General features: G+C 39.5%; 1 protein-coding gene across 2 annotated transcripts; it reads right to left on the bottom strand.

Annotated features, from left to right (window-relative positions):
• Positions 1 to 372: 372 nt before the first annotated feature.
• LOC121946191 (uncharacterized) lies at positions 373 to 21,697 on the bottom strand. 2 transcript variants are annotated; one of them, XM_042490675.2, is made up of 4 exons: positions 21,308 to 21,697; positions 12,663 to 13,482; positions 7,407 to 7,577; positions 373 to 3,512 (listed from the first exon to the last, which is right to left on the bottom strand). In XM_042490675.2, the coding sequence occupies exons 2-4, from the start codon at positions 13,462 to 13,464 to the stop codon at positions 3,508 to 3,510; spliced, it is 978 nt and encodes a 325-aa protein (XP_042346609.2). In that variant the 5' UTR covers positions 13,465 to 13,482; positions 21,308 to 21,697; the 3' UTR covers positions 373 to 3,507. The 2 variants fall into 2 exon arrangements, with proteins under 2 accessions (XP_042346609.2, XP_042346601.2); XM_042490667.2 differs by having other exon boundaries at positions 373 to 3,519; positions 21,308 to 21,691.
• Positions 21,698 to 22,818: the final 1,121 nt, after the last annotated feature.

The raw sequence follows: 22,818 nt of genomic DNA, 5'->3' as shown, positions 1-22,818 counted from the left end.
TCGGATTTAGCCAATAATAAATTTGACATAGCCTCAGTTTAGATAGCGATCGTTTAATTTCATTCGAATTAATTTGGCTCAGCTGGAAGTGTAAATTAACCTGCCTCTACCCCCCCGACGAGATATGTACATTCTTTAGCGAGGGCTCGGCGTCAGTTAATTGATTTCAGCACCCTGCCAAACAATCACAACCTAAAGTGTTGTGCTTAATTAAAACAGGCACAATCTCCCCACCGAGCAACTTTTGGTGAAAGAAATCCGAGCTTGTCCAAATATGTTCCAGAGACTGAAAAACGTGTGTTTACGTGCACGCTTTTGTTTCTGTCTCGGGAGGACATGCAGTTTATTATCAAATCACAAAACAAAGAGGACTTTATTTGGGGTTTGGTTGTTTATTAAGGCATCATTATTAAATTCCATTACATTTCACAAGCAGCGGAAACAGACGCAGAAGCCTCCCATTATCCATCTGTCCTGCATTGTTTCCGCAGCAATCACTGCGAGTCTTCAATTCCTCTCAGTCAGACAAAATGCTCCTCGCGCTGATTGATGTCTGAAATTAGAGCGAGGAAGGAAGCAGACCTGCCGTGACTGCCGCCGAAGCATCTGACTAAAAATAAAATCACAAATCTCCCGGTCATTGTTGGCTGTTTGGGCTGAGACGAAGCTCACAATAATCACAATCAGGGCACATGTCGATCGAGTTTGGGCTTCACTTAAGTAACGATCAGGGTTCTCACGGTCATGCAAAACCTGGAAAAGTGTCACAATTATGTTTTCCAGACCTGGAGAAGTCATGGAATCAGTAAAAACATTGAAAGTTTTGTAGAAGTCATGGATTTTTGATTTTTGTGTGTATTGATACAGTAAACCTGCATGGCTGTTCGTCCCAGTGTGTTCTCACAGAAGTTTGTATGATATCCCGATAATTATATTCTGCTGCTTTGCTCCGACACGTTCTCATCATCGCACGGTGACGCTCTGTCCGTGAACGTCTGCGTCTCCTTGTAACGTTTTAGGTAATCTTTTGTGTCAGCTGTTTACGCTCCGGGATGCTGTTGGTGATGTCAGTAAATGCACGTGGTGGGATGAAGCAGCACGGTCCTCATGTTATCACAACAGCACGGACGTCACGAAGGATGTGATCAGGCAACAAAGTCACGGATGGTTTAGTTTAGACGAAAGTCCACCTCCACACCCACCCGCCCTGTAAGCACATAGCTCCTAATATCACGTGGTTACCGGCGGCGTTGCTGAACGAGCGACCGGTTCTGTTCAGCTACGTTAAGTGACGCCGCTCATGTGCGTTACATGTGGACGCCACCGATTCTGTCCAAGCGCGTTCCCATCTGCCGCCATCCAGCTGCGTTCTGGGTGGATGCAGAAAGTGTCTTTTTGGCATCATCGAGTGGACGTCAAAGAGCAAAACAGGATGTTGAATTTACGTCATCAAGGTGGTGTTACCACGCTAAGCAATTCATTAGTGCCCGACATAAAATGTTACGCCCTTAATGTAAAGTTACGTAGTTATATTAAGTTCGAAGGTTAGGTTTAGGCATGATGAGGACATACATTAAAATGTCTTAAAGTTTGTCCAGAGTTCAAATGGTTGAGAGCGCAGGTCTTTGGACAAAGCCCATCATCTTCCTCCTCATCAGACCACTCGCAACTGCTTTCTTGTTCACTCACGTCATTGGTCATGTGATTGCAGCTTTCCAAAATATGTGGGTTTTTGCACAAATCACTGGCTCGTGATTATGTGGGATATGTGTGAATTTGGGTGCGTTGAATTTGTAGGAAAACATACAAACAGTCTATGAGAACTGCCTGACCCTCTGTGTGATATAACGGTAAATGTCTTTTCTGTGGCTGCTGTGATGGGCATCGATGTGTGACGTTTGGTTTACGTCACAAACAGTTTTCTCCTCATGTTTTGTCTCTCCCTTCATGTACACCAGCTATCTGAAATTTTGATTATCTGATATGAAATAAAATGAATATGAAATATGAAATATCCGGCTAGTGGGAATATGAAAAAATAGTCCTTAAGCTACGGAAAAGTTTTTAAATTTTGTCCTTGAAAATGTGTGGATACTTGAATGATGAGTCAAAGGGTCCAGAGTGCTACAAGGTGTATTTTCTTAAGACATATAGTTATAAAGTGTACTTTTTCATGTATTTAACATAGAAAATGAAACATTTAGACGTGAACTATTATGAAATATTGCTAGATTTTGTTGCACAAAGGCACTAGACGCACATAAAGGACCAGAGAGTGGAGTTAACCCCTGCCTTGTCCCTCCTTGCTGAACCACATTCAGTCAAAAAAAAAGAGACTTTTCTTGCTGAAGGTTGTCCCTCAAAGTTAAAGTAAACTCGAGAAGAATAACAATGAAATAAAATATAATGCTTTAAAATAAAATAAAAAAATCAGTTATGTTCTAATTTCGCTCTAAGTATGCAGCAGCTAAGCGGCTCTCCGACGTGCACACTGTCGCTACGAGAAACTCAAATCTCTGTTTGGACACCTGCAGGTCAGAAGATTTAAGGAGTGTATTATGATGATATAGTCGTCGCTGCTACTGAGTAATGCTAAGACCAAATACACGACTCCCCATCCTGAATACCAAAATCTCAGTCTATGAATAACAAAACAGCACCTCCTCCTACCGCCTCCCTCGCCGGTGCAGAAAAAAAACTCTTTGGTTTGACGGTTCAATTCTCAGACTCTGGCTGTGTTGTGGAATATCTGAAAGCGCCGCTCAAATTTAACTTTTTATTGTCTGACTTACGCCAAGACAGCAGGTGATTGTTGATATGGACAATGTTATTGTTCGGCATGGCTTCTGGATTCTGTTGCCTCGACGGGGCAGCTGTGTCATCTGCTGTTTGGGCTGCACAACAACAGCACTTTTTTTTTTTTTTCTGTTTTTCTACAAATGTTTTGCATCAGCAGGAGCCGCTTTCTGGTTTTCTTTCGCTGATCTGATTATATGCTAATTGTTTTGCTCGTCTTCAACAGCATTTTGTGGCTCCTGTTCACACAAAAATAATTAAAACTTATTAATGTTTAGCACCCGTCATTGGCTGCTTTTTCTTTCATATAATTTGATCCCCTTTGGCAGCGTACATGAATGGCTGACAGTTCATTTTGGCTGTTGCAGTGAAGTTCAGATAGATCGCTTTCAGTGATTCCCTCCTTTACAAAGCAATAAATCTACTCAACACAAAGCATAATCTGAATACAGACACACCTCCACGAGCTCCTCTCCGTCCGCAAGTGTCACCTTCACACAGTCTTATTTACAAAACTCCACATCGCAGGTCGTCTATCAGCTGGCAGACTTTCTTTCTTTCAAGGGAGTTCATGACTTTGGTCTCGGGGGTCTTTTCAGTTTCTGTGGCGTCCTGGAAAGTTGCTCATCTGGATGTTGTCCCCTTGGAGTCCAGGGTTGTAATAGGCCGAACCGCCGATTCCAAAGTTCAAGTCCAAAGGGTCGCCGTTGTCTAATCTGAGAACTAGAAATTAGTCAAGTGAACATTAAATATTTGTTTAACTGGACTCTTCATTTCTGAAGCTGCATTATGATATTATGCTGAAAAGTAGCCTGTATTTCCTCTGTTAACCGTCAGGAGCTGCTGTGATGTCACACACGCTCGTATCGCTCTGCGCAAAAAAAATGCACAGAATCAAGCTTTAAAAAATATTATACATGAATATTATTTACGTCTTTCATTGACTTATTATTTAAACCAACACCAGTCATAGTTCTAAACAGCAAATATTTATTAATTTTCTGAAATTTTAACCCTTTAAATGCCAGATTTCTGTCATGAAACCACTATGTTTTTAGATGGGGAAAAAAATCACAAAAAATGCAAAATAGGATTTTTTTTGGCAACAATAGTGGTTGTGTTAGTGAACCTGGCCAAAATACATGTATTTTCTCCACATGCCACATATGGTTCAAAATTATATCTAAATGACGTCATTAGGTGGAAAATAGTAAAGTTTTATATTTCAAGGAAAAAGCCCCGAATGACACCAAGAAATAATACAATGCATGTTTTTACGCTTTGATGGCTTTTGGATCAAAAATTGCAGCTTGAATGAATTTTAATGGTGTATTTTTTGCATTTAACAGAATGAATGTAACATTTTTGTTTTTTTGTGTATTTTAGACATATTGTTGGAGTTGAATTGGAAATTCCAAAATAAAACAAAAACACACCGTCTTGCCAAAATGTATGCCATATGCATGAACAAAGCCAAAATTATATATACATAAAAAAAAACGAAAGAATGTAAAATGCGCCAAAAAGTCCCTAAGGGTTAATATTGTCTCTGTTAATTAAGCCATGTTTTATGTTTTAGGTGTAATTGCAGAGTGTTAAAGACACAGTGACGCACCAATACAAATGCTTACAAATGAGCCTGGCACAAGAATTAATCAGCTTTTACATGGGAAGATTTAAGTTTTTGCTGTCTGTGGAAGGACGTTTTTGACTTGCGACCACCTTGGAGTGAAGGAAAAATCTTCCTGAAAACACTTTTATTACTGTTATACTCCGATGCTTGTAGCAATTGCAGGTTGTTGTTTTTTGGTTGTAATGTTCTTGTTTCCTCAGATAAACTGGCCAAATAACAGTGCAACATTATATTGAGTCTATTCAGGGTAAAACATTTTATTACAGTGAAATGCCCTTAACCAACGTTCAAAGAAAGCAGTCATACAAGGCTATCGTCGTTCCTGTTCAGTCATTATTTTTTCACTCCCAATATATGGAGCTTTTTTGGGAAATGCAGGAAATCAAGACACCTCGCAAATAAAGGTAAACAAGGCAGATTGAGGTGGTAGCACTGAAGGAGTGAGAGCTTAACTACCAAATAACTGCAGCACAGAGATAGAGGTGCTCAGTTTCCTGGGATGATGTTGCAAATATTATTGTAAATATCGTCACTAAAGTGTGAGGAGTTAATATGGGCCCCTTCCTCTCATTTATTTTCCCATTAAAGTGTATTTTGTGGAGTTTTTTCTTATCCAAATTGATGGTCTGAGAATAGAAAGTGTTGCGTGTCTGAGAACAGTTCATTGTTTTAAAAGTCCCATGTGAAGAGAGTCGAATCGCAATCCCAAACTTTGAGTTTCGAGTCCTAAAAAAGTCATAATGCGACTCTTCAGAATGCCATTTTAACAACAGAATAATAATATTTCACATTTGACTCGAGGACTCGAGGCTCAGGATGAAACACGTCTCTGTTTAGTTTGGAAAAGCCTGATTTATGAGGCTGTGTGTCTGTCTGTGCTTTTTGAAAGGCACATTTTAGATGCATTTTTGTTTCCTCACCACCACAGTAGTTTTTTTTTTTTTTTTTAATTATTATTATTATAATTGTTAATTTTTACGTAAACTAAATTATCTTTGTTATCATATTTTCCAGCTGCTGCTCAGTGACCTAACATTAGTTCTTCTTTGTTTTCTCCTTTTATTTGATTAGATGCTGTCGGGTCGACTTAAACCGAGTGGATCAACAAAAGTCCAAATCACGAGTCGCTGGTGTTTCCAAGGTGAGTCTTTTTTGACTTTGTTGAGTCCAAGTCATGTAACTCGAGTCCACACCTGTGTTGTGTGTTGTACAGATTGTAAAATTTAGGGCAAATTTGGGTTATAAATGAATCTGACTTGTGAACTGCAGGTTGTATTGTAGCTTAAAAGACTACCGAGATGATGAGCCTGACAACGTTTTTAGGATGCAGTCTGACTCAGCTGGTAAATTCAAACACGTTTAAATATGTCAGCTGACTTGGTACCTCGCCTGAAATCTGAAATAAATATCTGGATGCTGTAACAGAAGAAAAAAAAAGAAAATATGCAGGTTAATTTCAGTCAGAGAGATTAAATATGAGGGCGTGTTGATGAAACCGTGACAAGAAAATGCTGCCTTCAACTGTCAGAGTACATGATCCTATTTTGCATGGTAAGCTTACCTTAGTGTGTGTGTGTGTGTGTGTGTGTGTGTGCGTGTGTGTGTGTGTGTGAGTGAGAGAGAGAGAAATAGTTTGACATTATGAGAAATACTCTTATTTACGGGGCACCTTAACCCTTTGAAACCTGGACTGCCGTCAGTTTTCTTGTTGCCTTCAGGTGCCTTTCACATTTGTCCTTATTTTGTTAGAGTCCATTGATTTTTGGGATGCACGTTTTCTTATTTTCGCTCTTCTCTTAGGGAAGAGAAAATTTTAGGAGTGGTCCAAAGCACTCATACCAAGATAAGAGAAAAAATATCATTTTCACAGGTCACAAATTGTTGTCCAACACAAGGAAAAATAAGTTTTATATCCGAGAAACATTTTTTAAAAATGCACTAATATCATTTAATCAAATTTAGTTTAGGTATTAGAGTTTTTATAATGATTGGATTATTAAATTTCAGGGCTGAACAGATACTATTATATTCAGTCTTTTGATCCCAATGACTGTAATTTCAGTTACTGTGCGTCCCTCTGATCAGTGCTCAATATAACTAAGTACATTTACTCAAGTACTGTACTAAAGTACACATCTGAGGTTACTTGAGTATTTTAATCTCATGTTACTTTCTTCTTCTACTCCACCTCACTTCAGAGGGAGATATTGTACTTTTTACTCCGCTTCTTTTACTAGGTAACTACTTTACAAACTAAGATTGTTTGTGCACAAACTAAATAAATGAAAATATACAAGTGCAGCTGAAACAATTAGTGTAAAAAAACATTTCATAGTTCCAGCTTCTCATATATACTGTATTTATGAGGACTTGCCTCTTTTTGTTTTAATTATTTTAATCATTTTGATTTATTTAATTTATTTAAACCTTTTTGCATGCATGCGTACTTCTACACTTAATACTTCATTATTTTTCCTTGAAATCACGTTTACTTTAAGTTTATTTAACAATAGGACTTCATCAATCTTCTTACAGCATTTTTTTGCGTAATCTCTCCAGTCGTGTTCATGTGCCAGAGTCTTTGCACACGGCACAAAACCTGCCCTTATATGGTGTCCAGGGGGCGTTACCTGTGCTAGCAGGTGACAAATTTGGCTGGTTATAAGTGTTTGGTGCATCTGGAGTTGAACTATTTTTTCATAGCAGAAAATTAAGAGAAAAAATAAGGACAATTTAAGAGAGTGTTGCTGCATGAGGCCCATTGTTTCCCAAAACTGTTGAACTAGTGTTCAGTGTAGTGTTTGCAGTCTGCTGCTCACCTAACGGGGGATTTTTTGAAATTAGAAAATGGATTAATTTGGCATCCTTAGTGAAATCCTGGTCGAGCAATCACAGATAACTGCTTAATTTTAAACATCCCGTGGTAGATTTCCCTGTAAAATGCTGAGGTTTACTGCATGGGTGTGTGGGGACATACCTGGGTCTGAGGGATACTCCTCCTGCAGTTTTCTGTGAGAGAAACCTTTCCGGTGTTTCTTCTTCAGGATGAGGTAAGCCACCAGCCCCACGCAGGCCACCGCCACCGCCGTCCCCAGCACGGCCCCCCACGCTCCCTTCCTTTTGCTCTTGTGTGAATCTGTCGCCCAACCTTCAGTAGAAGAACGAGGGGTCAGTGGAGTGGGAGAGAGTCACAAATAACACGTCAACGAGAAAATTATTAATATCAACTGCTGTCTGCGAGGGTTAATTGTCAAACAATTATAGCTGAAATGTGCTTCTGAAATGGTGTTTCCAGTGGCAGCGCGCTGCACAAATACACATCGCAATTAGTCCACCGTACAGATTTGTTTAATTTACGCTGCGATAATTAACGCAATTAACACGCCGAAATCATGATAATTTCTTGAATACATTTGAATATTTAGAGACGGCAGGCTGTGCTCGACAGCTAAATAAGGTGAAATGTGACTTTAGTTCTCATTATATTAGATCACTTTTTTTCTGCGCGGATCACTTGTATGTCATGTTCCCGTGTAAATATAGCATAGAGCGGCTCGTTAGCGTCACATGTTAACATCTGTGCTCTCATATTGTGACAGTACAGGTGGGAAAAGTGTCACGTAGATGCTTTTATTAACGAAACAGACCTATTCTAGTAGTTAAATTTACTGCGGTAGCTTTTTCTGCATGTATGCAGGGCACCAGCAGTAGGACTGAAAGGCAGTCTCTGAAAGTGACAGAGTTGTTTTCAGTGTCCTTTGACAAAGAAATACTATATTTGTATTTTATCAGGACTCACATAAATAATTCAGCGGCTCCGTTTATCTACAAATGGCTCAATTTACCCACTTGCTAGGATCAATTTACCCCTAACCTGGGGCAACCCGAACCAAAAGACCAATTTTGTCATGCAGTGTATTTCAATTCTTGTTTCCTTTTAGCTGCATGTTTTCACTTCATTTCAGGCGACGGTAAAATAGTGTGAGTGGAATTATTAGTTTTAGGCATGACTTGTTTGTTCTCACCAGGAAAACTGTTCTGTAAGTTATGTTAACTTTAGTTTTTGGGGGTTTTTTGTTCTCATGGACGTTTGATATGCCTGTTCAAGGCGGGAATATCACACCATTATTCTGCCTCTCTGTTCTTTAGAAAAGGTATGATTGCAGGATGGGGGAACAGAGTTTTCTGGCCTTTAAACCAGAAGCGGAAGAAGCAACAGTGCCAAATCAATGTCTGTGTAAAAGGGACAGCCGGCAGGACGGGACCGTGGATGGGATGGGTGCAATGGGAGATTTAAAAAGCAGCAAGTAGCAGTTAGCAGCTAACTCAAAGAAGAAGCAAAGCAGCTGAAATTACCTGAAAACAATAATATTCAGGAGCTCCATAAAACAGGGTGATTTACATGTCATGTCATTGTTATTGTTTATAAAGTGCTGAAGATGTGAATGCTTCTTTTGATTCCGGGATGCCGGCATGCTATCTAAAATAACTATGTGGAGCAGCTTGTTGCCACCATTGTTTAGTTATTTTCAAAAATGCAAAGACAGCATTAAGACGGGACTTCGTAGCGGTCCCAAAGCACAATCTCTGTGTATCAAGGGCTATAAACTCTGCAGAAAAAGTGAAATGAATGCAAATTTAACTGTAGTGCTCTACTCTAAGGGGCTGTTTACACAGCAACAGTTCTTGTGTGAAACTGGTTCGGCTTTTCATTGACAGAACAATGGCGTTTCAGGGGTTTGGAGACCACAGTCTCTCTTGCTCTTGCCTCTTCTCTTGCTGTGTAAACTGGCAATGCGCAAATCCTGTGAGAACAGTGACGTCACGGCCGCACTTCGCAAATGCATGTGGTGTTCTTCTGTGGCGTGTCATTGGAAAGTTACACCGCCACCAACTGGCCTGGCATGCATACTACAATGCTTTTGGTTGTTGTGGATCGCGTACACAGGGATCGTTCTTACAATGTGAAAAAACAAAGGAAGAACTTTTCCATTTTTAGTAGGGCCATTCTTGTCAAAATGTTGCCTAAATCACTTCCCATGTAGATGTGAGGGTTTTTTTCTATGCCACACCACGTGCCTCTCTTGCCTAAACCTAACCATCCGTGACTTTGTTGCTGATCCCAAACTACTGTGACAGTCCTTGCTGGTTGCCATGTGCTCATGTTGAGTAAACATTGACCGTGCAGCGACATCCCACCATGTACATTTAAGAATGAGTTACATTGGGGGATTTGAGGGTTTATGGGCATATGTGCCAACCAATTGTAAAATTAAGAGTTGTAATTGTTTCTGCATTTTGAGGGGTCAAAACAATGTTGACATTTTATTCCTTCTGAATATTGACTTAAAACTTGTTTGGTCATAATTGAGTTAAGTTGCTTGTGGTTTCATCATTTTTTGCAAATATTGCATTTTAACACAGACACTGTGATGAGGCTGAAATTGGCCCAAAGACTTCAATTTAATTTAGAAAACATTTTTGGACGATCAAACACATTTATTGAGAGCTGAAACGTTAACGTTTCCGGCGCTGCCCGTTAGTTTGTAACATTATTTGTCACAATATTGTCATAATATTTTCCATGAAAAAAATGTTGTCACAATGACATAAATATTGTAATTATGCAAGAGCAGTACAGAAAACTAACCCCAAGCAGCAAAATATGACGGGTAGGGATGAGATTACTTTGTTTTTCAGCGCAGGGCTGTAAACTCTTCGTCCTGTTGTATTTTGATTAAACATGACTGTGATTCTGCTTGCACTCGGTCGTCTGTGCTTTTGTGCAGGTTTGGTGCACACTGTGTGTGTCATATAGAGCGTTTTTTTCCGTGTTGCCGCCAGTTTCACAACTGTTTTCCGAGTTTATTGCCATCATCTGTTAGTGTTATGTCCTGCTGTCACATCTGTCCGTGCAATGTGAGTTTTATTTTAGTCCCAACCTCACGCCAGCTCTCCAAAGGCCTTTTTTATTCCTTTTGTCCCAGTGTCGGTCGTGAGCTCAACCACATACTATATCCTGCAGCAAAAAGTTGCTTTTCGAGTAGATGGATCGATAGTTTGCACCGGTGTGTACGACCAGCAGCCTTTTCCTTTTCCTGTCTCCCTGATCTCCTGGTCGACACCAAAGACTAGTCTCACGCCCCTGCACAGAGGCAGCACGGCTATCTTTGACCTCAGTCTCTGACCAACTCTTTCAGGTTTTTCTGTCACTAAAACAGGGGTTCATTGTCCTGTTAAAAAGGTGGTTGTAATGGACCTGTTCACTCATAGGGGCCACATCGATAGCACCTGAAACCCAACCTTTTCCTTTGAATGAAGGGGCGTTTGTCCTCTGCCAGTGGGAAAATAGATGCAGGAAAATGTGGGTCAGGGAAAGGGCGTAAAAAAAGCAACAGTTATATATGCTCTTGAGCAATGGGCATAGTGTTACTGTAAAAGTGACCTGCTTGAAGTATTTCACCGACACAAAGAAGGTTACATAAAACTAGGCAGCAGTCAGTAGAGAGAATTTTGAACTGGTGCTCCATGACCAGAAAAAACTGAGAAAAATTGACGCTTTTGCTTGAGAGGGAGAAAACCTACAACTCCCATAATGCACCGTGCTGCACCAGATCTGCTGGTCTGTACATGTACATTTGAAACTGGCAGCTGGCAAGAAACATTCTCGTATTCCAGTTAAACAGTAAGCTAAAACATGTTTATAAAATCATTTGAGGTAAGAAATATGCAATTCAGCAACAGCAATTTGTTTTTTGTTTTTTTTTATCAGCACTGCTTAGTTTTACTGTTTGATCGTAGATCCTTATTTCAGCCACCATATTCGCTGCAGAGGAAGCAGTATGGCACCCACTTCCTGTTCACAAATACTCTCTATTACAGCTAAATACGGCATTAAAATATGCATCTGAAAACATTTAAGGCCTGAAATAGGCAGCGGAGTAATGTAATCCAGATTTGTTTTGGGTGGTATGTAATATTTAATACCTTCATACCTTCCTGAAATTTCACCAGGAGTATATCGTATATGATGGTATATGCTGCTTACTATTAGCTTTTCAGACTAATAAATATACAACATAACACCCAAAATGTTTAGAAGAGTAATATTCTCACACCTATATCCCTTATTAAACAGAGAAATACAACTGTATACCTTTTGAATTCAACTTTCGCTCTTATGATGCTAAATTGCCTCGTTAGCTCATTATAAAACACGGTTCATTCAAGCTCAACAGAAACAATATAAAACTCACTAGTAAGTCCACTGTTCCAACAATCACCAGCTCTGGTTTGGTTAAAATAAATCCTTAATTCAACAAGTTCGATTTTTAAAAAACGTTTAAAAAACGTTACAACTGGGAGCTGTTATTCCCCACATCTCTCTCTCTCTGTGTTGCCGGCTGCCGGCTGTTTACAGTCCTGTAACTTCTCCCTCCGCCACTAGGTGTCACTGTGTCTTTCAGCTCAGCTGCCTGTTCCACCAGTAGGGACCTCAGACTGAGCTCTGGTGGTGCATGCTGTGCACTACCTACAATACAGTTTATAGAAAGAGGACCCCCTGTATTGAAAGGCATGCCTTCAGGATTTATAAATACCCTTGTATATTGTAATGCCACGAAACCGCCCAACCCCAGATATATATAATAGACGATAAGTGCTGCATAGTTTTTCGGTAAGGTTGGATTTCAGTCCGAGTTTAACAGACAGATAACGGGGCAGGTCTGTTTCTTGGTCTGCTTTTATATTATTTGTGTCTGCTGTGGAGTTCAACATGAAATGCAGCAGTAAAGCCTGTATTTTGAGCAACAGCCCCAAGAGCTAGCGTTTTTGCATCATTTGGCGCAGTTTCACCGTGAGGGGAGGAGGGATACCTCGGCTTTGGATAGTTCATCTACACATACTGTCCACATTGTTTTGATATGAAGCTGTCTCTTTTTAATCTTTTCTGTGAAAAAAAACATGAAATTAATCAAGTCTTTGTCTTCTTTGTGCATCGAGCTCTTTGATTGGCTCATAAATTCTGCAGGAAACAGTAACGTCACCATTAAAACAGCAAATAACTGTCGCAGTGGAGCCCTCGGAAATGAAATGATTTGGTTTCGGCTTTGTTGGTTTTCTGTGGTATCTGACTCCGAAAGTGACATCACGCTGCCATGAAGACACACAAAGCAGTTATTCTGGACACAGAAATGTGCACCAGATACTGTGACACCTGAAACTGCAGCAGTACCTCTTTCTGAGCTGCTCCCTGAGGCTGCGTCTTTGTCTGTCTTGTTGGCCTTCTCGGGTGTGATCGGAGCAGTCGTGGTGGCAGGGCTCGTCTCTGTGGTCTCAGATGGGAGCGCCGCTGTAGATGAAGACGTGGTGGGTGTCTCCCTCACCTCTGGCTTGCTGGTAGATTTTGTCCCCATCGTTAACTCCTTCTCTTCGTCTGATTTCGTTGTGGATTCTTGTGTGGCGTAGCTCTCTGGAGCCGCCGTCTGCAGATCGGTGCGATTGGCGTGATCTGTAAGGCTGGTGGAGTTTTCTGCGCTCAGATGAGTTGTTGAGTTTGGAGGAGTCGCCGTCGAATTATGAAACTCCTCCTCGACTTCTGTCATGTTGGTCTGGCTCGTGTTTGCAGGATTGGTAGTTGCAGCAGGTGGAGAATCGGTGGCGTTTCGCAATTCAGGTTGCTTGCTTGAAACATTAGTTTGAGGCGTGTTGGTAGTGACAGCAGGCATATCATCTATGTTTTCATATTCATCCTTCCTGTCGCTGGCCACATTCTTCTCCTCCTCATTATCCACTGCCATGGAGCCAGATGCTATCCCACTGCTGAAATCATTACTTGACTCAGTCGTATCAGCTCCCGGGTCATAAAAAATCTCCTCCGCAGGTGGACTTACAGCCAGGTTTTTGAGTCGGTCACGGAGCCAAGCTCTATCAATTGTCTTCCCCGTAGAGTCGGTGGTTGTGTACTGGAGTGATGCCAGGTGAAAGGCTTGGACAAGCAGAAGGAGGCCTGCTGTGGTTTTTAAAAACAGTCCCATTTCCCCTTTGGTTTCTCTCTGAAACACAAAACAGTTCAAAAAACATTACTTTATGGCAGTGATACTCAACTTACAGCCCTCAGGCCAAATCTGGCCTCTGATAGGGTGCTGGGTGGCCCCCCAGTTACTTTCTAATTCACAATAAAAATAAAGTGATTCACAACGGGGAATGCTTTGTGCTTTTAGTATACATAAGGTGCCAGAGTGAATGAAACAGCATCAAAATAATGTTTTTTTAAATGTCAGTGGAGGATTCCCTGCACCCCCCAAAAGAGGTCCTAGCTGAGTCCCTAATGGCCTAAAATCCAGAAATGTCCTAAAATCCTGTCGATATCATATCATCGTAGAAATGTTCTAAAATCCAAGAGATGTCTTAAAATTTTATGTCCTCAAATCTAAGAAATGTGGTAAAATCCCAGAAACTTCCTTAATCCTAAAAATGTCCTAAAGTCCAAGAAATGTCCTAATATCCAATACACACCCTAAAATCCCATGTCCTCAAATCTGAGAAATGTGGTAAAATCGAAGAAATGTCCTCAAATCCTACAAATGTCTTAAAAATCCTAGAAACATCCTAAAATCCCAAAACATCTCATCGAAACATCTCTAAAATGTCCCACAATCCTCGAAACGTCTTAAAATCCTTGAAATGTCCTTAAAAAATCCGATAAATGTCCTAAAATCTGAGCGATGTCCTAAAATCCTATGTCCTCAAATCTGAGAAAAGTGGTAAAATCCTGCAAATGTCTTAAAATCTTAGAAACATCGCGAACTCCTAGAAATATCCCTTTTAAAAAAAGTCAGTTTGCTTTATTTTCCCTCCTTTATTCTGTGTTTTCTTTTTCGAACCCCATTTTGCTTCCTTGGGGAAAGACGCGTGTACAGCGTGTTGGTGCAGCAGCATAATCAGTCCCTCACCCGGCTGTAGAAAGAGGACTTTTGCGGTTGTTTACCTTCCTTCACTGTAGTTTCTCTTCTCGTGTGCTGAGCTGAACTACAGAAACACCTGATTTAATGCACAAACAGGATCTGACGTCGATTCTGTGCTGCTCTGACGCCTTTCACAAGCAATTAAACCTTTACAATCTGAGCAAATTGGTTTGATTTCTCTTGATCATGGGAGAATAGGCAATAGGCAACTTGGCAGAAATGTCCCATGAATTTCAGTAGATTTATTTTATTTTTTTGAAAAGCTAGGGGAAATTGTTCAGAGAACTATGTTTATCATAGGCAAATATTTAAAAAATATTTCACAGGATTATTCTAATTTTTAAGTAGTTCAGGTCATTTCCTTTTTTTAACTCCTGTTTTTATTTTTTGTGTTTGTTTTGTTTTTTGCAAATTTTTATGTAATTTTCTTTATTTTTTGTAACTAATTTCATGCTGATTTCTGAGTCATTTCTTCCCACTCTTCCTATGTTTTCGAAAAAAATCAAGTCAATTTGGGTTTTAAAGTGCTAACTTAAAATAGAAACTGAAAGGCAAGAAAAAGTTTTTCTGCTCTTTCTTCCTGTTCACCACCTGTGCAGGATGAACACCATCCGAGAGCAGCCACAGGTGTTAAACTTGTGCTCATCACAGCCCTCAAACTCTCGCTGACCGCACACAAAGACTGTGTGCAACAAGAAATCTCCGGTTGTTCCCATTTTCCAGAGCCACACAATCACCTGCTTGAGCGGCTCAGGTCAGCTGCACTGACACAAGTCATAATGAAAATCCTTCAGCAACTAATCCGGTCCCGCCTCCCGTCATTCACGGAGCGGCGCCGTCGACGGAGCCCTGAACACGAAGCCACAACACGACGTCCCCCGGCTGCTACATCTGGACGTTGTCGGTGAATTTCAGCGCAGTCATCCCTGCATTGTTACACAGCGCGCCACCGCGGTTCAACACGGTCCCAACACAATCTCCTGTGAGATCTTCCCGACAGGGTGAATTTACACAGGTGCCCTGTGAGCTATGTGTTCTCCCCTCGGCTCCACTCCGCTACACAAATGACTGCAGCTCCAGTTATTCCCTACAGGGCACTCTCACTGCGAGTCACTTTGTTGATCGGTCGCTTTGTTCTGAGCTGACTCTTGTTATCGGCAGAGCAACAGGCTGCGTGCACACTGTGTTATATTGTGGCCTGCAGCAGCCGAGGTTTAACATGCAAATCTGGGGATTTCTGGTTTTACCTGTCAGAACATTTTTTAACAAGTCAATGAGGGTGCACCTACCTGAGAAATCAATTCAAAAAAGCTCATTTTCTTTTACACTTTTTGACACTAATTGGTTGTTCATCTAACTATGCGTTAAAAGTTTTTTAAAAATTCAGTGTTTTAAATACAAGTTGTGATTTTTGAAAAGTAACTTCTCACGTTGGCATGCGTTACATTTGTACATTTAATTAAAAGCTCAGATTACATGTATGTGAGCTGTTTTTGAAGGAGAGCTCTGCGCATTTTCAACAGTGTTTGTAGCTTCAAAAGCAGGTGTTTTTTAACGTGTCCCGTGGTACTTGTAACGACCAAAGTGGGTGTTTTTATGACAATTTGGGACATGTTCAGTGGAGTTTGTAGCTACAAAAGCAGGTGTTTTTAATGATTTATGGACATTTCTAACTATGTTTCTTATGCCAGTTTTTTATTTTGAGTTTGAGTTATTTCCACGTACGTTTTTTTTTTTTAATGACAATCCACTGTATTTTAAGTCAGGTTTCTAGCGATCGAAGCAGTTTTTTTGATGATAGTTTGGGACATTTCCAGTGGTGTTTGTAGCTATAAAAGCGGGAGTTTTTTAATGAGAGTTTGGACATTTCCAGCCATGTTTGTACCAACAAATGCTGTTTTTAATCACCGTTCGGGACAAGTGAGACTGCATTTGTAGCAACATAAGCAGGTGTTTTTTAATGAACATTTCTAACTGTGTTTGCAGCAACAAAGCAGATGATTTCGGACAGTTGGAAACATGTCCGCCTGTATTTTTAGTGACAAAAGGGGGTATTTTTAATGTGAGTTCAGTACATGTCCAACTGTGTTTGTAGTGTCAAAAGAAAGTGTTTTTTTAACGTCAATTCTGGACATTTGTAGTCCCGTTTGTGGTGACAAAAAAGTGTGTGTTAGTGTGTGTTTTAAAAACAGTTTGGGACCTTTCCAGTGGTTTTTGTAGCAGCCAAACTGAGTGTTTTTCTTGAAACATATAATGCCAACATTTATTCTGGCAATTGGGTTCAAAAACATGCAGTCGTATTTACGGTCAGTGAGCAGTGAGGCAGAAAAATCCTCAGCGGTCACTTTCTCAACAAGTTTTTTTAATCGTCCACAGATCAGCCATGTTTCTGTGTTTTTTCTGCTCTGTGGGAAATAGATGGAAAACCTGTGGGTTGTTGATGGAGCAGCTGCTGTGTGAACGCAGGATCCATCAAAGGCTCAAGTTTGCTCATAATACGACACTTAGAGCACACGATTGAAGAAGATAGCTCAATTCAGCAAAAGACAAAATCACGATTTAGAGCTCGTAGGACTGTGTGACTGCAGTGAAAATAATTAACTGGACTAAACTTCTTTTGCACCTAGAGAGTAACGTTTGTGAACCCGAATGAAAATGGCTATTTAGTATCTTCATTGGTCACCTGCCAAGTTGCAAACACACAAAGAAGAGTTTCGACGTGTTTTCAGTGAGAGACGTCGAATCACAGGAATTTAAACTATTGCGTTGGCGGCTCATGATGAGCAGCGGCTAAAGATGCCACTTTTTGGAGACTTGAAACTGAATTCAGAAGTTTAAATCGGTCCAGTTTTGGATTCTTTTGCTGTGTTTTGGTCTCAATTGCAGCAATAAAGCATACTGAGTTTGCTACAGTTCTGATTTAGCAGCAAAGGCTCATGGGTATTGAAGTATTTAAAGCCATCTGCCGACAAAGCTGAAATAATAAAAACTCTGTAACATCACTAAAACTTTTTTTAATTATTATCCAGAAGACTCCCATATTTCTCAGCTGCAGAGCTCTGAGGACATCATCAAAACAAAACTAATTTCTATACATTATTAAGTTTAAGTGTTACCGCTGCTGGTGCAGTGTGAAGTTATGAGCATTACGTTATATTTTCTGCCTTTATCTTGACTGTACAGTCAATTTAAGGCAAAAACTCCCCCAAAAACTAATCTGTAATGCATGAATGAATCATATTAATTTTTACTTTTTGCTATCAGTTGTATGATTCTTAACACATATTGCATTCTGCGAGGGATAATAAGTGTAATTACATGCAGACGGTTGAGAATCAGGTGTTAATGAGACGAGTTAAAGCAGAACCAGAATAACAGGCAGCTCTGCAGAGCTTTGTTGGGACAGTCTGGGACAGCAGTGTTCGCAGTGACAAAAAAAAAGTGTTTTTTAGCAAGAGTTTGGGAAATTTCCTGCTGCATTTGGAGCAACAAAAGCATTTCAAACTGTGTTTGTTGTGACAGTGAATGTGTTTTTAATGAGATTTCAGGATGTTTAGTGGTGTTTGTAGCAACATATGCAGGTGTTTTTAACAATAGTTTGGGATAAGTCTGGCTGTGTTTGTAGCAACAAAAGTTGGTTTTTTAACCCTTTGAAACCTGGGAAAATTGACCTGATTTCTGTTAAAAACATGGGAAGAAAGCACCAAGTAATTTAAGAAGAAATGACCCAGAAATGAGCACGAAATTAGTAAGAAATTACAAGAAAATTACCTGAAAAGTAGCCAAACAACACAGAAATTACTTAGGGGAAAAAAGCTTAAAAATGATGATAATTATATAAAATAATTTTGGTAACTACAAATTTGGAAATTTTTCCCTATTTTTTTTTTTTTTTTTTTTTTAATTTTCCAAATATGTTAATTTCTTGCCCTGTTGCTCATTGCCTTTTTTCCCTTTTTATTCTTTATTTTTTAACGAAACCAATCTGCTCAGGGCTCACACGTTAAAATACTTGTGAAAGGCGTTTGAGAGCAGCACAAAAAAAGTGATGTCGATCCAGGTTTCAAAGGGTTAATGAGATCTGAGGACGTGCAGCTGTGTTTGAAGCGACGCTGCACACGGCTGAGAATCAGGTGTAAATGAGACGAGTTAAAGTGGAACAAAAATAACAGGCAGCTGAGCGGAGCTTTGTTTTGATCAGATGCTAAAGCGTGACTTTGAATTTGATCTTAAAAACGTTGCAGGTTACTTGTATCGATGTTTATCTGCCACAGACATGTTACAACTATCACCTGTTTGTAAGGACTCTGTGGGCGATTTCAAACCAGTGATTCCTGTTTTGCTCAAAGTGTCACACCCTGTCTGCAATCAAAATAGCCTCCCGTCCATCATAACTTCACACAACTCTCCACCTCTTTTTAGAAATTACAGCAGCAATCTGCGCTCCCCGCTGAGAGGCTCTTTAGCCGTCAGCGTCTTACTAAAGCGTCTCTGCGCCGCGTTGGTCGATGTTTACCTCTGACCCTTCGCTCTCGGAGAAGCCAACTGCTGAGAGCGTTCCCGCTCTGCCGCTCTGTCAGAGTCTGTAGGAGCTTTCACCTCGACGGCTCCGTCAGCTGTGACTTCACAGAGTCCAGACCCACATAAACACACACACGCAGGCGAATACACATCCTGTAAACACCCTGACCTCCGTCAGCCCGCACACAGACTGTGTGACTGACAATGATGCTGCAAAATTTGTTTAAAGTTCACCTGTGATATTATCACCCACGCTGTAATTTATGGCACATTTATGCTGAACATCAACAACCTCAAAGTCTGTGTCAGACAAAATAACCCAGCAGGGATTAAAAGTGTCCCTTTAGTTACTGTACATTATATTTTTTGGTTGTTAGTTACTTAAGTCAACATACTGGTTTATGTGTTACAGAATACTGTGGAAACAGCAATAATTACACGTTTTTATTTTTGACTTACAGAGTTAATTTGTATATTTACATTCAGAAATTATTCCTTGGTCACTAATGGCACTTGAAGTATTATTCATATACTTTCAGGTGTACCTTTAAGTTGCTGTTTTATGTCCCCTTGGCGTCAGGTTAGAGTATAAGTAACTTTAGTTCGTACCACTGTTTTTCGGGGACAGGCAGTATTGGGACAGGCTCAGGTTGACATGTGCTCTGAATGTCCGCTGATGTATTTTGGTGTGAATAAAAGAAGATAAAGAGAAATTGTAGCTCGATTATTACCCCACGATCCAGAGGGACTGACGAGCGCTCCCGAACAAGAGAGCAGAGTTGAAAACGTAACTGAATACTAAAACTCAAATACCATAAAATCTGAGGTACTTGTACTCAGTGTTGCAGAGTAGAGGACTAAATGTGCGTAAATAAGTAGTTTAACTAAATTTTGTTGTAGCTTACAATACAATATTATCACAAAACTAGAATGTTAGTGTGATTTTAGACATTTTAAGAGGACTGCGATAACATCTGTTTCAGTATACTGAGATTTCAGCTCCAAATTACACTGTAAAAAGTAATTTGTTTTAGCTTAAAAAAATAGTGTCTGATCTGCTTTGAAATTTTTAAGTTGACTGAATTTGAGAAAAGTTGAGGTGATTTTGTAATGATTCAAATTCAAATTCAGCCAGCTTATTAATTTAAGGCAGCCCAAACACTAACTTTTTTTCTCTTTTTACAGTGTATGTCTCCAAAGTAAAGCAATGTCACCAGCGAGGATTTTATCAAACTAGATAAAGTTTTAAAGATAAAGTTTATCACTTAAATCATTAGGAAAAAAAGTTTCAGGAATCAAGTCATGATTTTATGAGAATAAAGTTGTAATTTTATGAGAAAAAAAGTCAGAAATTTTAACTTTATTCACTTAAAATTACAACTTTATTCTGGAAATATTACAAATTTATTTTCATAAAATTACAACTTTTGTCTTGTAAAACTACGACTTTATTCTTGTAATATTACAAGTTTCTTTTTCTCATAATTAAGACTTTATTCTCAAAGTCTCAAAAATAAAAAAAAGTTTTTCTAAAACCCTAAAACTCTGACATATTTTTATAGCTACAAAGTGCATCTAGTGGACTGAAAAAGCAATTGATCCTTTTAGTCGAGTTGGCGACCAAAAGTTAAGCTTGTATTTGAAGTATTACTAATTCAGGTTACTGCTGTTTGTGTATTGATGGAACTTGCCAATAAAAATCCAAACATTGCAATACTATGCTGTACTAATTTTTTTAAAATGACCTCCACCTAGATTAATGATAAAAAGATATAATAATATAACTTTCTGAGTAACTTTTCTTACATTTATATACTTTTGCCTGAAGTTTTTTTTCTAATCCATGACTTTTAAAGTCATTTTTAAACTGAAGTAATTGATCTAAATACTTCTTTCCTCGTTTATCCCAAGTATACGAGTCACTGCAGCACAGGGTTCGTATAAAACTTAGTGACACTTGTGAAACTGCATCTTGCATACTCACGTCTTCAGGTTATGTAAGGTCCTAAAGCATTTGTGTGACTTGATGTTGTGTTTTGAAACCCGCCGACAAACTGATTTTACTCTCACAGTGAAAATAAAAGCATTTCTGTGTCTGGTGCTGCAGTTTTACTTTCGTAAAAGAGGAAACAAGAGGAAAAATTGCCAGGTTTAACCAAAATATAAGTAATTCATGTTACATACACAGTATTAATACATACACACAGGAATTAATGTAAAAGAAGTCTTTATGCTGTAATATTCTCAGAGAGAAAGGTTATTTGAAATTTTTAAAAATGCAACAGCAACTCAAATCTCATTAAACATATCTACGCAAAACATCCACCCCGTCACACATAACAGGAGAAAATTAAAGAAGACAAAATCAAATCCCTCCTCAGTAAATCCTTACCTTATTCTCGGGCTATATCAGATGAGAACAGGTGCACAGGCAACTAAATCTCTTCACTGAGCTGCCAACGTGTGAGAGTGAATCAGCAGTCGGCCCGCAGAGACGAGGAGGGAGGAGGGCCCAACAGAGCTGCATTCAGGGAACAACCTGCTCAACCTGCTCCTACACCTGCCAGCAGCGGCAACACGCCCTGAACAGCATCCAGTTGCACGCTGGGAAAAGGCCACACAGGGTGGGATGGGACTGAATCAGTGGACAAGAGAAGTGGGGAAGAGGGGTTGCGGGATTAATTTGTAACCGTCTCATTTCATGTTCCCATCTAAATAAGTTGATTATATTCATTTCGGGTTGCCAGGTTGCCGGGTTGCCAGGTTAGATCTGTGAATTCCCCCGGTGGGCGGAGCCTCTGGCCGCGGGTCCTCTGAGCCCTTTATTATTCTCTCTCTCTCTCTCTCTCAACGAGGCGCTGGAAACGGCTGCTGTCGTCATGGCAACAGAAAGGAGGCTGGCGAGCTCGGGTTTCATCCACGCCTTTGTCTCTTGGTCTATATCAGGCTACAGAGTGACGTGTGACTTTGTGAACTCACACAGGTAGTGTGCGTCAAGTGAGCCGGGATTTGTTTGGGGGTTTTTTTTGGTCTCATTCCTGAGTGAACTGAGTCATGCAGAGGCTGGATTCATCCGAGCGGACAGTCGAGGTGGATGAAGTGGCTCTCAAAGCCGGTGCTGCTTTGGGGAGTCAAGAACAAGGAGCGCTTGTTCTTGTTTTGTTCACAAACCTGAAGTTAAAATTCCTCAAAGTGGATAATTAACGTAAAAAGAAACATACTGACATACTCAACATACCTACAGTAGATGTGAGAACTGACTTTTTTTAAAAAGTTTAACGCAAAAACATAAACAATGACTTTGTTATAGTGAAGCAGTGGCACCTCTGAAGTCTATATTACAGTATTTTAGGGGCTGTAGAACACTGGTAAAATAAACTAATTGTTTTAACTTTAAAAAAAGAAAAGAAAACAAATTAAGCTAAGTCAGTTTAGGAAAGCACTTGAAAAACACTAACTTTTTAAGTTAAAACAATAAAAAAATTAAATAAATAATAATAATGATGATAATAATAATATTAATAGTTTTTTTTAATGAGACCAAACTATAATTTTAAATAACATAACATAAATGATAATTTAAAAAATATATTTAAAAAAAAAAAAAATTCCCTAGCTTTTTTCTTCTTTTTTTTTCCGAGGCAGTTTTCCCAAGATGTTTTGAAATCATTTTCTAAATCTGGTAATTTCTCATCAACTGGCTTATTGCCAATTTCCCCATGTTTTTGAAAGAAATCAAACTAATTTGCGCAGGGTTCAAAGGTCTAAATAATTGTGAAAGGCGTCTAAAAGCATTGCAAGCAAAGTGATGTTGCTCCCACAGCTGCTATTTTGGTTAACCCAAAAATAGCAGCTGTGTTTAAATTTAACAAAAAAAAAAAAGGAAGAGTGGGTCGTCCTCTA

This window comes from Plectropomus leopardus, chromosome 1 (assembly GCF_026936395.1).
Source record: "Plectropomus leopardus strain MGB_pleo_1.0 chromosome 1, ASM2693639v1, whole genome shotgun sequence".
Classification (NCBI taxonomy): domain Eukaryota; kingdom Metazoa; phylum Chordata; class Actinopteri; order Perciformes; family Serranidae; genus Plectropomus; species Plectropomus leopardus.
Note: the sequence above shows the minus strand (reverse complement) of the source record. Positions and strands in the feature narration are given on the sequence as shown.

What these genes read in the sequence shown, in the direction of transcription:
- LOC121946191 (XM_042490667.2), bottom strand. Translation starts at nt 13,464, where the DNA reads ATGGGACTGTTTTTAAAAACCACAGCAGGCCTCCTTCTGCTTGTCCAA. An exon ending in AGGGAGCAGCTCAGAAAGAG is followed by an intron (nt 7,578 to 12,662) that starts GTACTGCTGCAG and finishes CTTCTACTGAAG; the next exon opens with GTTGGGCGACAGATTCACAC. An exon ending in GGAGTATCCCTCAGACCCAG is followed by an intron (nt 3,520 to 7,406) that starts GTATGTCCCCAC and finishes ACTAATTTCTAG; the next exon opens with TTCTCAGATTAGACAACGGC.